This window comes from Carassius auratus, chromosome 3, assembly GCF_003368295.1.
Source record: "Carassius auratus strain Wakin chromosome 3, ASM336829v1, whole genome shotgun sequence".
NCBI lineage: Eukaryota > Metazoa > Chordata > Actinopteri > Cypriniformes > Cyprinidae > Carassius > Carassius auratus.
This window is the reverse complement of record NC_039245.1, coordinates 5,886,437-5,902,944: the sequence shown is the minus strand read 5'-3', so window position 1 is coordinate 5,902,944 and position 16,508 is coordinate 5,886,437. Positions and strand designations below refer to the sequence as shown.

At 36.4% G+C, this 16,508-nt stretch overlaps 1 protein-coding gene across 2 annotated transcripts in view; it reads left to right on the top strand.

Moving 5' to 3' along the window:
- The window catches only part of LOC113044866 (protein kinase C beta type-like), a 109,870-nt gene that overhangs the window by 23,126 nt on the left and 70,236 nt on the right, over positions 1-16,508 (top strand). For both annotated transcript variants that reach the window (XM_026204992.1, XM_026204991.1), the window contains exon 3: positions 2,600-2,682. In XM_026204992.1, coding sequence (XP_026060777.1) covers positions 2,600-2,682 — 83 coding nt within the window. The remainder of the gene's footprint in view (positions 1-2,599; positions 2,683-16,508) is intronic.

Genomic DNA, 16,508 nt, shown 5'->3' with positions numbered 1-16,508 from the left:
CTGTGGAAATTTACAAAGCTACAGAATTGAAGTGTTTTAATTTTTGTTTGCAATCTGGAAACCGTTTTAAGGTACTGACTGCCATCTGTCAATGTTAATGCAGACTGCACCGGTGCTAGTTGTGTTGTGAAAAGTACCGATTCATAGCCTAATTTTACACTGCAGGATGTAAAAAGGTAAGTGGCGTTGACCGTTCCCAAGTGCTGATCATAGCCAGCACATCACAATTGTATGAGCACTAAAAAGAGAGGCAAAACAGGAGGTCTTTGCCAAAAGGCAAGATGAAAATCTATCATGTGTTTTTGTCTGCTTTTGGCTCAGATACACAGGATTCAATCCTCTGTGTTGAAGCAATTCCATGCACTTCTAAATAGAAGTTTAAAAATCAAATACAGAAATGTATCTACTATTAAAGTGTTTGGACGGAAGATATTCTCAGAATATCAGCTCTGTATCTTTCTATGATAAATGGCAACCATTTATAACTTAAATTCCCTAAATTCTTGGTTATACTCTCAGCTGTACAAGTACTTTGTCATATTTACCACATAAATGTTTTTTCTTTAAAAAAAATTCTTGGTAGTATCATAGTACTGTCAAGAAAAAATCTGAAAAGATGTGATTCTGCTTGTTTCATATGTCTTTTTTCTCTGTTTATTCAATAAAAAATGTAACAAGAAAAAGCGGGGTTAATGGACTGTAAAACTGCACATTAACACATTATTGTTTTTATAGTGATCTGGTCCTTCCACAGATCTGCAAAAGAGCCAGTCAAGGGCCTGATGAAGTGTAGCACCATCATTTGTTCTTTTATTCATTTATTATTTAATCTATTTTTTTACTGCAAGAATATTGTGAAATATGGTGTTATGTTACCCAGTTCTCAATCCAAAAAAGATGTACATGCTCAAAAGAGTGGGAGGAAAATTTTTGTTACAAGGTCCTGCCAGAATGTTTAACTCTGGATATACTTGGCCTAATTATTATTTTTTTTTTTACTTGTTTCTGACACAAAGTGAATCATATGCTTCAGCTCTCTTCCAAATCTGTTCTAGTTTCTTTATCTCTCTTTTCTCACTGGAGTATTTGGAGTGTGTGGGTGACAATGGCTGTTCAGCCTGTCTGAAGTTGTGTTTTGGCCAGAGCTACTAGACTAAAAGTGCCGATTCTGAAATAAGTGAACGTGAGAGACATGATGTCATTTCCCATATGAAAGCGCCTTTAACCTGCGATGCAATGTTTACACTAAAGATCAAATACACACGGTGACCTTCAGTGAATAGGTTTGTTAACCTGCAGCAGGAAGAAGGATGTCTCTACCATGACCTGGTTATGTCACGCTGTAGAGGTGCCAGGGGCATTAGTAATGTGAACAGAGGGCCGCTGTATTTACAGTCCAGCACAGCACATCATTTGCATAGTTGTTTCAGCTTCTAGTTCTGAAGAAGACTGGCATGCTGCTTACAGTGTAGTGTATACAGTACAGTCTACTGCCTACTTATATTCAGTGAAACACTAGGCACAAACATAGGCAGTGATAAGCATTCACACAGCACAGTAGTGATACTAAATTGTTGTCACATATGCACTATTATATTGTATAAAAAAAACAGAATTAAATGTTATCATATACACACACGCATATATATTTTGTGCATGCATGTATGTGTGTGTGTGTATATGTGTATATATATATATATATATATATATATATATATATATATATATATATATATATATATATATATATATATATATATAGTTAGATCAAATACAAAAATAGAAATGCGTCCTCATTTTGTGGAAAAGATTTAGGCCAACATGAATTGCATGCTGGTTTATACTGGTATGGTTCTGTTCTAAATGGTGGACCAACAAAAGTTGTGAATATTTATGAACCTATGTTGAAAGACAAGAAAATGTTTGCCATCCAGTACTACTGGTTAAGCTAGTTAAATAAGCAAAAATTATATTTTAGTTTATCATACATTGTTTTTGTAGCAGTAAAACAATTTTTTTGCTTCTGGACCATTTTGATATCATGAATACATTAATAAAATTGTGTGATATTTAAGACTGTAATAAAAGCAGTGAATTATTGCGGTTCATTGAATGAAGGGAATTTCTGACAGCTCCAAAATTGACATAATTAAATGCTATGATTTTGTTAGCAAATTTAATGTGTGAATTAATTGCCATTTATTTTGTTTCAGAAACAATTGTTGCAGTCGGTGGTGATGTGTGGAACATGTACGCTACACCAAGCAACATTTAAATGCCCATCTCTTTTGTTTCAACTGTGATGTGCTCACAGACTGGGAATCAATTCAAAGCAAATAATTATTTAATAAACAAGCAATCGTGGAGCACAAGTGCCACTTTTTGTTAAATGGTTGTAGTAAATGCAGGCCTCATAAAGTGCTATATTGTGATGCAATGTATTTGAGGGGTGTTGGGTGTTGGCTCAGGTTGTGTCAAGCGGACTGACATGAAATCAAATAGGATCTTTGTCATAGTAGATGAATGTCTGTCAGCGGCATGAGCTCTGATTCTCACTGTTTATCTAATCTGTCTGTTTCTCTCTTCTTCCTTCTCTCAGTCTGCTGCTTTGTGGTGCACAAGCGTTGCCATGAATTCGTCACCTTCTCCTGTCCCGGAGCAGATAAGGGTCCTGCATCAGATGTGAGTACAAAAATCTCTTCTATTTCGTTCCTTTCTCCACTCATCTGCTTTTTGTCTCTCCTTCTCTTTGTAAGTGTGTTAGATGACGATAACCCTCTCCGCTTCAGATTTCCTCCTGGAGTCGTCTTCTTTTTTGCTAATTTTGTCTCTGGCCCCTGAGTTATACAACCATTTAAATCAACAAATTACCCAGTCTATAGTGAGAGCTACAGGAAGCACGTCCACACGGGGGCCCAGAGCTCTTTTTTGTTATTGTGGTTAAGAGTGAACGTAGAATGCCAGCTCAATCACATCATTACAATTACTACACACAGGAACAGGAGGGGGAATGAATGGGGCTGTGCAGTTACGGGAAATGGCTTTGCTCTTTGAATCGGTGTAATTATGAAAAATACATTTCTGCTTCACTCTCAGCCACTTCTCTGTCTTTCTAAACTAGCATTTTTCACCAGGGGTTACATAAAAAGAAAATCTGAATTGTGAACAAAACTCTCACGGCAAAACCATAGCAAGCAATCATTTTACTGCATCATCCAGAAATCAATAGGCATATGAATAAAAAAACCCCCATAAAATATCGATATAGAGCAATATATCATTGTCCTTCTCAATGCGATATGATAAATAATATTTTGGAGCTAAATATCGATATTTTAATTAATGAAATAAGGCGCTCTTAATAGATTTCCCTGCTCCCAGCATCACTACTTTAAAGTGGTGCTCCACACACGAATGAGGGAAATGTGAACATAAGTTAACTAACCTAAGAAAAATAGTTTTTTAACAGACTGGTGGACAAATCATAGATCCCCCATCCATGTAGAAGTCCAAAGTCTGGACCCACTTCAGCTTTCATACCATTGATGGGACAAACAAAATCAACAAAGAGTATGCCATATGCAAGAACTGTATTATTTGAATGTGTTTTAATGTCTTGCCAGTGAAACATTTCATTTGTCTGCTGTTTTGACATGCTCTATTTTTGAGCATGTGCGCGCGCACACTAAAAAGCCTGTCAAATAGCACCGGATTACTGGACTAAGTTATCTTTCACGTCTGAGTGTGCTAATACTGTCAAAAACACACATGGTTTATTTATAAACACAGCAAGTTATGTCTAAAGTGAATGTAAACAGTTGTATATTAGATGCATGCAGCTCTTAAAGTGATAAAAGTTTTAAAAGTAAATGATTACAGAATTAAAAAAAAACATTTTTCAGCAGTTTGTACTTGAATAAAGAGAGAAAACCTGCTCTTAACTTTTTAAAAGGCATTTTGTTTTCATATTTATATATCGTAATGTATCATTATAGGATTGTCTAGCAATATATCGGTTGTCGCACAATTGTGTATCGTGTATCGTGATATTATCATTATCATGGGCTATATGCTCTGCTATTTATGCATGCATGACTCTTCTCCTTTGGCCTCATGGGAAAGTAAATGTAATATATGTGACCCTGGAGGACAAAACCAGTCTTAAGTCAATAGCCAAAAATACACTGTATGGGTCAAAATCTTTGATTTTTCTTTTATCTTTTAAAAATCATTAGGATATTAAGTAAAGATCATGTTCCATTAAAATATTTTGTAAGTTTCCTACTGTAAATATATCAAATCAATTTATAAATTTTTGATTAGTAATATGTATTGCTAAGAACTTAATTTGGAAAACTTTAAAGGTGATTTTCATAATATTTAGATTTTTCTGCACCCTCAGACTCCAGATTTTCAAATAGTTTTTATCTCGGTCAAATATTGTCCTGTCCTAACAAACCTAAAAAAAAGCATATTTATTCAGCTTTCAGATTATGTCTAAGTCTACATTTTGAAAAATTGACCCTTATGACTGGGCTTGTGGTCCAAGGTCACATATACTTATGCTACAAAATTACATTGTTAAATGTTATTACAACGTAATTAACAATACTATTTTAAAATGCAACATTTTGATGACATTTTGAAGGTGATGGTAAAGGTGAATTTTCAGCAGTCCAGTCTTCTTGATTGTCACATGATCATTCAGAAATAATAAATTCTAATATGATGATTTCTTATTGTTATCAATGTTGAAAAAAGTTGTGCTGCATAATATTTTTGTGGAAACTGTGGTATGTTACATTAGATACATAGAAAGTTCAAAATTGCAGTGTTTATTTAAAATAAAAATGTTTTATTAGAATGTTGAAGTCTTAAATGTCACTTTTGATCAATTTAATGCTTCTTTACTCAATAGAATTATGAATTATAAAAAAAGTGTACTGGAGGCCCTTGGACCCCAGTTTGAGAACCCCTGCTTATATTTGTCAGTAAATTAATAGATAGAAAGTCAATAGTTTTACTTATTTGCTGCTTTCAACATAATCTGACTGTTGCACACACTACTTATGTTACCTACATCAGTAAAACCATATAAACCATATATGGGAACTGTTTTGTGCTTCAGCCTTCATTTTAGGGATGGGCGATATATCGCATGTGATTGTCAGTAAAGCCGGTTACCTGATAACGCTAAATCGCCATCACTTGTTTTCAAATGGAGCACCATTTAATATACAGAACACAGATCACTGACAAGCTACGCAATATCGTGTTCATTATCAAAGGTGATTCATCTGCGATAATGAACGTGATATTACGTAGCTTGTCAGTGAACTAGACTGCTCTGCCGTGAGATAAGATGCTGTATTCTTTCACATTCTCAAAAGTGCCTTGCAGACTTGATAGTCCTTCACAGCTTCCTTCCCTCAGTCAAACGTACCTTCAGTTCTCAGTAGGGGTGCACGGGTTGACCGGCCATAAATCGGAACTGGACGGTTTTTGCTTAAAATACGCGATCGGCAATCGGCCGGTTTTTGGTCCTTTTTTGGCTGATTTTTCCGGAAGTGTGCCCGCGTGGACACACTACATTGTAATCATTTGCTATCATGTCATTTGTGTGGTAGTATTTTGAATTTTTTTTTTTTTTATTGGATGAATGAAACACTTTGCATCTTTGTTTTATTCGCACCAACATCATTTGATTTAAACACTTTGGAATCATTTATTTATATAGCATACTATTATTTAGACTCACTGGTTAGGACCTTTTTTTAATTTAAAACCAAATTTAAAAACTAAAACAAATACTGAATGCTCATTAAGAAACATCTTATTGAATGTGTGTTGATTGTGTTGTTTGGATTGTAGAACTATGCAGTTGTTGCCTTTATTTTCACATGGTTACAGTTAATCTTTTAATTTAAGGCCAGTTCTATGTAGTTTCAACCCAATTCAAAAACAAAATCTAAATGCTGATGTCTGTACCATCTATGTTTGTATTGAATGCAGGCTACTTACTGGACCGTTACTGCTGTTGATTTCAGATGGTTATGGTTATTGTTTTCAATAGCCAAAAGCCAGTTTGGCCTATTAAAAACCAAATAAACATCTTGTTTATGCGCAATTTTCTTCTTTCTTATTTGTTGCTTAAAGATTAAAAAAAAAAAACATCGGAAACTGGTATCGGAATCGGCCAGTTTGCTTGTAAAAAAATCGGTATCGGAATTGGCCATGAAAAATCATGATCGTGAATCCCTAGTTCTCAGAGGAGCACACTAGAAGTCCTGGGTCGGCTCCCCTGCCTAGAATACTTTAATATTTACACAGTGTGCCCAGCAGGACCAGGCAATATGACACGGCTGGCAGACGCTCCTCAAAGGGATTCAGAGTGATCTAAAATGGAGAACGTTGCTGGGATGTCGTTAGCATATTTCCATGCCTCAATCCACATTAGTGATCTGGCGCTGTCCCACCACTTCTCGAAGAAGCCTCGCCATTCATCTCCTTCATGCAGAAGAAATGCACCCTTTCATCTTCCTCCAGAGCCACTTTGATGAGGTTCACGCTTAATTCTGTTTTCACGTTTGTTCTCCACCGCTCTAAAAGTGCCGCCAAAACCATGTGCGCTCTAGACATCGGCGTGTCATTAATCTAGCCTCGATTTCTTTTTGATGAAGCCTTGGCCTTGTGACATTGTCATTAGTTTTTTCCTGTGTAAATCTACTAGGTAGTCTCAGCAGAGCAACTAAAGGGGATTGTAGGTATAAATATAGTCAATGTCAAAGACAGCCAAGCAAGGCGAACTCAAAGATGTTTTCGAAGAGGCTCGTTTTAGGCTTCAATTATAGAACTGGGCTAATTAGACGTTCACCAAGGGATTTCTGTACCGGTAGTCTCATTAAACACTCATTCACATCATAAGAACTCTGTATCGGATTGAAACTCAGTTGTGCAACAAAAACCAGACCAAACCAGACTTTAGGTGGGTTCATAGTCATGTGAGCTTATGTTTGCTTTTGCTTGCAAGTCATATTCCATAATCTGTTTTTTTGCAATAAAGGGAATTTGTTAAATGTGACAAGGACTGTTGGCTTGGATCAGTAAGGGTTTTAGCACCTTCGATCAAGGGTGTTTAACGCCCATATTTAATATCTACCTTTTTTTCTCAATCTAAATCTCAGCCCTCACTCTCATGTTTGATCAATTCACTTTCTTAATAAATAATTGAAATCAATGATATATTAGCATTGCTGTGGTCAGGTTATGTTGCACATAAGGCATTGTCAAATAGTGAGAAAGAGTTTCCCAGTTTATCTTTATGAATGTCACCTCTTAAAAATGTTACAGACAGAGACACACAGCTTCACTGGAATAATTGGCTGCAGTAGACAAGCCATTTGTTCCAGTGCTGTCGTTTGCCACAAGAGCAGAGCTTGTTAGCTGCATTGCTGCCTGTCTGGCATGAGCAACAGTGGAGATGTATACAAGCACACAAACATATATATGTATACATATATACACACAAAAAAATGCCCTGTCCCTACAGAGGACAAGCCATTTCTAACAAAATAAACACAAGCAATTAAAATGGAGATTTCTGAAAAGTGAAGGATTTAGGGCTGTCAGTCTAATACATGAATCTATTAAATAAATGTAAATAAATGTAATACATATTAGTATATAGTTATTAATAATTTGTAAAAGTTCACGTTAAGTTTAAATGTTTATTTGTTAAAGTTTAAATTATATTTGTAAATATGTATTTATGTATTTCATATGTATGTGTATACATTATACACACACACACAAACACAATGAAAACGTACAAACTATACACATACAGACAAACCACGGGTGACAGGAGGGGATGCTTTCAATCCACTTATTTAGGCTAAGCATCAACATTCACAAACCAAAAGAAAAGAACGCAACGAGCTTGTAATCATGACTTTATAAGTTGGAAATAGGAAGTTTCTGATAGCATGTGAAGACAGCAGAAAAAAACTCTCACTCAACACAGTAGAGTGAATCGTTTTGTTAACTTTTTGGTTTATTATTTTGAGTCATATGGGACATGGTAACACACGTCCCTCTCACAATATATTTCTTTACAAATCTATTGCTTTTGCCACTCAGAAATATTCGCACAGTCATGCAGGACGTATCAGCTGCACTCATGCTCTGTTAGCGCTAACACTCACTGATCTATATATAACTGAACCGCACTCTTGCCCACCTCTTCCAAACAAACCAGGCTTTGGGGGCCAAATGTGCTCTGGCACGGTTAAGATAACCTAGTGTCAGCACACCCTAATTATTCTCCCGCATCCTGCACACACAAGTCTCTATCCACCCATCAAGTGTTGTCCAGTGCCGCACTCTGCTGCAATGGGTTCCGCGATCATGCATGTCTCTAATAGGAAGCTGCTTGTTATAATGTCATGTTTGAGGCTCTGGTCTCTGAGCATAACAGTTTTTTCTATAACAAACTATAAAATATTTTCTATAAAAGCGTTAATGTCCTGGCAGTGACAAATGGCTTGTTTTATATTTAATTTAATAACATTAATGCTATAAGTTGAAATTTAGGCTAAAATTAACATTTTAACTGCTATTATGTAAAAGGAACACTGCTTTAAAAATCGCCTTATTTGTTTAACCGTTTGCAAACCAAACCATGTTATTACTTTTGTTTATATAGCAGTATGCCTACTTTTAAATGAAAAAGTGCTCAATACACTACTATTGAAGCAATTTGTGTTACCAAGCAATTGAACAGGTGTACCTAATAAAGTGGCTGGTGAGTGCATGGCATGGGTCTGTACTCTAGAACAGGACCTTTTCATTTTAATGATGACTTAATGTATGAAGGCAGTAGAAGAATGAATTTGGAAGGGTACAAAATCATCTTGGCTACCAATATTCAAGAAAATGCCACCAAACTCATTAGAAAGCACTTCATATTGGATCAGGACAATGACCCAAAACATCCTGCCAGTTCAGTCAAGGACTTTATCAGGGCAAAGGAATGTAAAGTCTTTGATTGCCCGAGTCAATCTCCAGATTTAAATCCGATTGAACTTTAATTTCACCAGCTGAAGAGGAGACTAAAGACAGAAACTCCCCAAAACAAGCAACAGTTGGAATTGGCTGCATTAAAGACTGGGGAAAAGCATTTCAAAGCATAAGACCAAGAGTCAGGTGATGTCTATGGGTTGCAGACTCACTGCTCTGATTGCATGCAAGGGATCTGCAACTAAACATTAGCTTGCAATCTTTTACATCTGCCTTAAATTCATCTGTTCCAATACGTATGCTCACATCAAATAGTGGGATGAACTCTAAAAGTGCTGTGCTTTTTATTTGGTAAAACGTGTGTGTAGAAAGACCTGATAATAAAATGTGATATTGATGATTTCAAATGTATTGACTCCACAGCAGAGAAATTTTGTCTTTACTGTTCCAATACTTATGGAGGGCACTGTGTGTGTATATATATTTATTCACATAACAATTTATAGATCAATAACTACCTGTACCATAACCGGTTTGGAAATATTGTGAGCTGAATAAATGTTTTTGAGAAACACATAAAGACCCCCTTAGGCTCTCTTTTCATCTTCTTCCATTCACAAAACTTAACCCTTTCTAGAAATTTCCACCCCTACTCCCACTCCCCACTGTCATTATGTGAAATCCCGCTGGGATAGTCATGGATGCGCCCACATGCTCTACCAGAGGTGGGTGATATCTATAAATACCCCTCTCACACTGGTTGCATGCTCCCATGAGGCGCTGATTTAATAAGGCCAGCCAGGCATTTGCATAAACATGTTTCCTGCACCAGTCACACTTTTCTCTGATTGGATGATTTACCTTTTATGCTTGTAGGCATGAAGGTATAAAGAGCGTAGAAGTGTATTCAAATGTAAGCTGTTTGTTTGGATGTGCTGTTCTCTGTGTGAATATGCAGTATGCAATATGTGCAGTTATTTAAAGAGCAGTTTCAAGGAGAAACCAAACGTCACTCTGTTGCTGAGGAGTGTGGTTGTTTGCTTGTCACAAAGCATTAAAAAGCAAACATGTCTGTGTGTGAAAAATCCATTTGACCACATCACTGTCCCTCAGACCAAATTATTGTGTATTATTACCGTTTATTATATATACAATGTAAATAGAAATTTGTTCAGTTTACTTAATTCAATTGTGCAAACTTACCTTAAACGCAGTAAACTTAACTTGTTATTTGTGTCAACATTTTAAGACATTATTGGACAATTGTGATAATGCTCAGCTAAAAATGTGCATCCATTATTTTTGTTATTTTTTTATTTTAGTTTCATATTTTTTTATTACGTGTACATTTAGTATGTAATAATTGAGATTATTTTACATTTATTGTTATTAATTATAATCGTGTACACTATAAGACCTCTGTCTTATGATTTGTTTGATCATGTAACTATATATTTGTATTTATGTTCATGTTATCTATCAACTTTGTTAATCATCCTTGGGTTTTTGAATGGCACTATATAAATAAAACATATTATTTTTAGAATTATTACTATTGCATGATCAACTATAACCTTCAACTTTTTGGTCATGACTGTTTCTTGTAGCAAACCACAGAAACTGCACTTTGCATAACTCAGTGGTACTGACAACTGTGATAAATGCTACCCAAAACCCCCGTCTTCGACACGATCATAATCTACAGCTGCTACTGAAGTAAAACATGCCTCATAAATAGTGCAGTAGTTGGAGAAAAAGAGGAAATGGAAGTGTGAAAGTATGTGTTTGTATGTCTTCACACAGAAATGTTCGGCTTGCTCAAGTGTATATTTTTGTCCTTTAGCCAGACGCATCATGAACTCTTGCTGTGACAGGTACTAGCCTGTTGCTGGGCATTGGGCTTTGGCCATCACCATGGGAACCCTCTGAAGGCCACCGGGTGCGAGGGCTCTATATTTCTATTGCGTCTCCTCTGCCTTCCGTCTTCCATTTGAACTCTTTTTGTACAGAACTGCCTGCATCTTCTTATTCAGTACTGATTATTGGATGACTCAGTGCGCTGTGTGATAGAAGCATTTAAGTGGGAGGATTGTGCATGCGCTCTCTCTGAAAAGAATCTTTGTTGCTTTGTAGAAAAACAGCAGCGTTTTCCTCTATGACAGACATAATAGCATTTGTACACAATTTACGGTAGCTTAGGTGAGATGATTATCAAGTATTAAGGTCCTTTCTAATGACTCACATCAGTGTTGTTCAGTGCATAAGACCAGGGGTTTTCAACCTTTTAGGAAATGCGCCCCCCCCCCCCCAAGTTTGTCTAATTTCATTCACGCTTTTTCGTTAGTATTATTTATGCAAGAAATGCACGGATCTGTTACACATATATTTAACATTTATTTACTTGTTTACGTTCACCTAAAACAACTGACTGCGCTTACAAGGAGACTTGTCAAGACAACCATTGGTATTTTTTTATTGTTGTATTTTTGTTTTAACATAAATTGGTTATTGTAGCTACTTTGTTTTACTATATCTTTCTTTTTTTTTGTATTTAGTTTTGTATGCAGTTTTTGCCATTTCCATGCCTCACGTGTCCGGTTTTGTGCGAGAACAAATAAAATCTGAGCGTGAGCAGAGAGATTTGCGCTCGCGCGCTGTATTAATGTGCTTTCGCGTTACAATAATGCGCTCTTGACATTTGTCCAAAAAATAACGCCATAAGAACAGCTTTATCACAGCACGTGAGTACTGCATTGAGATGTCTTGGGCTAAAATGTCTTAAAATTACTTCAGTGTTTAAACTGACGAGGCTTAAAACACGTGACAATGAAAAACTTTGAGGAAGCAACACTGGCCTGATCGTTAAGACCGTTTTTAGGGTCTAAGTTGACAGATGGTGGGCTGAAACCCACCTAAAAAGAGTTTAGAACCGCCCCTGGTATAGTGTGCGAAATTATACTGAAACATAAATATATAACCAGTTTACCTGATTCAATGTGATGGCTGAACTTAAATCATCGTACACTGTCAATAAGCGTGACTGATACTCGAGCCAACTCTGCTCTACCTGTCGACTAGCAGTGGGAGTCAGATTGCCCCCTAGTGGATGGCTAAAGATTTGCTAACTCATATTCATAAATCCTCAAGGGAATGTCTGAATTAACTGATGCTCGCGCCCCCCTTGACAGGAGCCGCCTCACAGGTTGAAAACCCCTGCATTAGACTATGGAGTGAGGCATGGTATCTTAAAGGGATCATATGACGTTGCTAAAAAGAACATTATTTGGTGTGTTTGGTGTAATGCATTGTGTTTATGTGTTTTAAGGTTAAAAAAACACATTATTTTACACATACATACTATACATTATTGTTGCTCCTCTATGCCCCGCCTTTCTGAAACATGTACATTTTTACAAAGCTCATTGTTCTGAAAAGTGAGGTGTATGCTGATTGGCAAGCTATCCAGTGCATTGTGATTGGCCAAATGCCTCAAGCGTGTGAAGTGTTACACCCCTTAACATACTGTGATGCTGTGTGTCCCGTTGTGATGAGACAAAACCTATAAAACCCATTACAAATGTGGCATTTGTTGCATCCAGTGAGGACATAATTACTGATTATAATGACTTATACTGTCTTTTTACACGTTGTGTATCACACCGCATAAACATAAAACCATATCTGCATTTGTAATTGGAGAAACTACAAACAGCAAGCGCTACTCTAAACTGCTCAAAGCTCACGTTTGAATCATCAGTGGCAAATTCTTTAAATATGAAAACGTACTTGCAGTCTGTGAGTCAGAAGCACCAAACTTCCTTGCAAAGTTGGAATTGCCCCACTTTATAGAAACAACAGCCTTCAGGAAAAAGTCCTTCGTAAAATTTGCAGCACACATCTGAATATTTGAGTTGAACAGTTCTCAACTTAACCACTAGTTTCTAGCTGTGTCCTCTTTTGGAAGGCCAAACAAAGTAGTTTCCCTTTCACAATGAAACACACAGCATCTCCACAACAAGGCGGCTGTTACAATACTACAGCGAGAATCAAAGTCATGCCTTTTTTCTTTTATTGAACATTTGGGCAGTGTTATGATAATCTTCCCACACAGTGACGTAGACGTGGGGGTGGGTAAATTAGCTGTTTTTGGAAGGCGAGTCTTAATTTTTATAAAGAATATATCTTTGGGCTTGTTGAGACTTTAGTCTATGCAACTTTAGGGATCTTATCTATGCACAAACAGCTTGCAACACTCCAAAGAGAAAAGAAAACTTTAAGCATTTCAATGCACCATTCAGAGTACAAACTGATTAACTTTGACCCTTTGAAGGGTGCTAAAAATTTTTTTTTTGCATTATTTATACAGTGGCAAGTTTAAGTTTGTGATTTGATTTGATTTAGTCAAATATATTTATATAAAACCATGAGCCAGCCATTTTTATTGTACAAGGAGACAAATGAATCGTATTTTAAGGCACTTACTTATGAAAGAGCTTTTAGTGATGGAGTTTCTAGAGGGGTGTGACAGGAGAGTACTCAGTTGTCAAACAAGCTGCTTGATATGTCACAGTTTAATCTGTGGCTTTCCTGTGTAACACTTGCTGTTTCCTGTGAACAGCTTTGTGGGGGGTTTTCTTGGTTTCCCAAACACCTGCATTAGTCTGAGGGAACTGTGAACTTCTTGCATGACAAGTTCAGCCAATCCAAACACACCACTCCCCCACTCTGAAGAAGCTTCATTTCACTTTGTCACACTTCAGGATGTAACATATTCAGTTTGTAATAAGAATAAATCTATCTGTGTTTGTATAAATCTGAATTTTTTGAGCACTAATCTGAATATTCGGGGGTTGTGCCTATGGTGGTTATGGCCTTTTTCTCACTTTTTTTATGTGATTGCACATAACGGTGGAAAATATTAAAAGATCTCTTAAAGATCTTTTCTCTGCAACCACAAGCTGAGCTCTTTTTCAGTCTACCAGTCTGTGACTTGTATAGAGGTTGATCTACAAACCACAGTGGGGGGCGAACTGTAAAATGTCTCAGATTGCTTTGTGCAAAAGGATGCATGTTTGTTGGAGTCATTTAAAAAGAACAGACAAAAGAAAACCTTGTCCAGTGCATGGTTTTGTTTATGAAGTTGTCTGAAGCACATAGTATAGGATTTATAATTATAATATTGAATATTGAAAATTGTCTTGTTTGGTCATTTAAAAAAAAAAAAAAAGTGTGTGGCTCAGGTTTTGCTTAAATTATTGGGGATTGAATGCCCCCATACAGATAATAAGACCTGAAATCAGCTACAAAACTGACGGGTTGTTTGTATAATACTGTGTAGTTAAATATATATACAATTGGGAATGAAATGTTTTTGTAATAAATTAAAAATACTAGTTGCACAAAGATGGTGCTATGATTTTATTTGACTCTGTCACTTGTTGATTATCCTGTCTGTGGATCTCTGTTTGGCCAGGCACCCATATGTTGGGCTTAATTTCATCTACCGGCTTTCGTTGTTTGTTATTGTTTGTATGCTGCTCACTGTGTCCCATCTGTATTGGTTGACAGGGAATTATAATACAAATGAATTATACTGTGTCTGTTCTCTTTATTATGAGTGAATCTGTGTTTTGTCGCAAGGGCCAGCGCTACAGGGGTGACATTGTCATCAGACTATTCAGATGAGTCTACAAAAGGCCCTTCACATCTGCACATACTCTGCATTTCACTGCCCTCTTCTGATGTGCCTTCATTGGTTTGAATGGACCTTCACAGAGATGAGCACGTCATATTGTTCTCTGTGCTGCTGCAAATTGTTTGTGGTGCCATGAGGTCCACCAGTATCTCGATTATGAACCGTTTCTGAATGCTAGAAAATCTATTGATGTGAGGGCTTTTTTTTAAAGGCATAGTTCACTCAAAAATAAAAAATTAATATAAATAAAACAATTGTCTTAGACTCCATTGAAGTTAATTCTATAGACCAGAACTTTTGAAATATTCTTCAAAAGGTTATTTGAATGGTAATTTACTCAACACACTTAAAATATGATTTTGAAAATATGTAGTTCCGCTCAGTTATACTTAACAGATACTGTTTTTGTAGTACCCTTTTGTAGTAAGTGTACCTGGAAAAAATATGAAATATTGTATTTGAGTTGCAAAGTATTGAGTTGCAAAGCATGCATTTCCTAAATAAACTCATGGGCTACGTACATCTCAGTGCATTTAACATTTGCCGGCAAAACATTTGACGTTGGTTGTAACATTTGCCGGCAAACACAAGAAGAAAATTTACTTATTATTGGTCCATAATTCACAGAGGCCCTGACATCTTCTGTTTCCAAAAGCTTGTTCAATGTTGTTTAATATGTCTGGGATGGTTAATATAATTTGAATTAAGCACTTAACTGCTTTCCATTGAGCTTTGAAAGTGCACTGCTCTAGCGGTTTGCATATTTCTGTCCAAATTGCCCACTGGGTGGTCAAGTAGGTTTTGTGGTTTGCTCAGTGCTGTTTATATTGTTTAATGAGTTGCTAAGGTTTGATTGTTTGTAAAGTGCTATCCAAATTGATATTTTCACAATTGGTCTGGTGAAATACAGAAAATATATCCACTGGATGTTGCACAGAATCGGCCCGTGCTGCATGATTTGGTTGAGTAGTAGTAGTTTTGTCACACATTTGAAGTGTATAATAATTAGGCCAAAAACAAACCTATTGTTTTCAAGCAACGATAAACTAACAAGTAATATGTAATTAAGTTTGGGGTCAAGAAGATTTTGTATTTTTATAGAAATTAGTGCTTTTATTCAGCAAGGAAGGATGCATTAAATGGACAATCTTAACTTACTTTGATTTAAATATTTAGTCTATAATCTTACAAAATATTTCCATTAGGGATGCACCGATTGACCGGCCATAAATCGGAACCGGACGGTTTTTCCTTAAAATACGAGATCGGCAATCGGCCGGTTTTTGGTCCAATTTTTCCGGAAGTGCGTCCGCGTGCACAAACTACATTGTAATCATTCGCTATGTCATTTGGGAAGTATTTCGAAATCTGGAAGTGCAGAGCTACATGTCTGAGGCACAAATAGCAGGAAGCGAACAGCCGTTGTTGTACTGGCGCAAAAAAATATGAGTCCCTTTCCTGCGCGCACTGAAGCTGCGAGTGTTCTATACCTGTCCCTGCACAAGCAGAGACAGTGAAGCGATGTTCAGCTCAACTTCTCGCGTGTTGGATGAGAAACGAAAAGGACTCAACTGTGACAAAACTGAAATGTTTTTTTTGTTTTTGTTTTTTTGTAAAGTAGAACTTGCATAGACGACATACATGACAGAAGTAATCATCAGTTCTGTATAGGATGATTATTTTTATTTTTCCTTAAAATTACATCGACTTAATTTAATTAAAAAAAATCTCCTGCTGTAGCACACTGAAAAAAAGTGTTTCATTCATCCAATTAAAACATTTTAGGGTAATGATT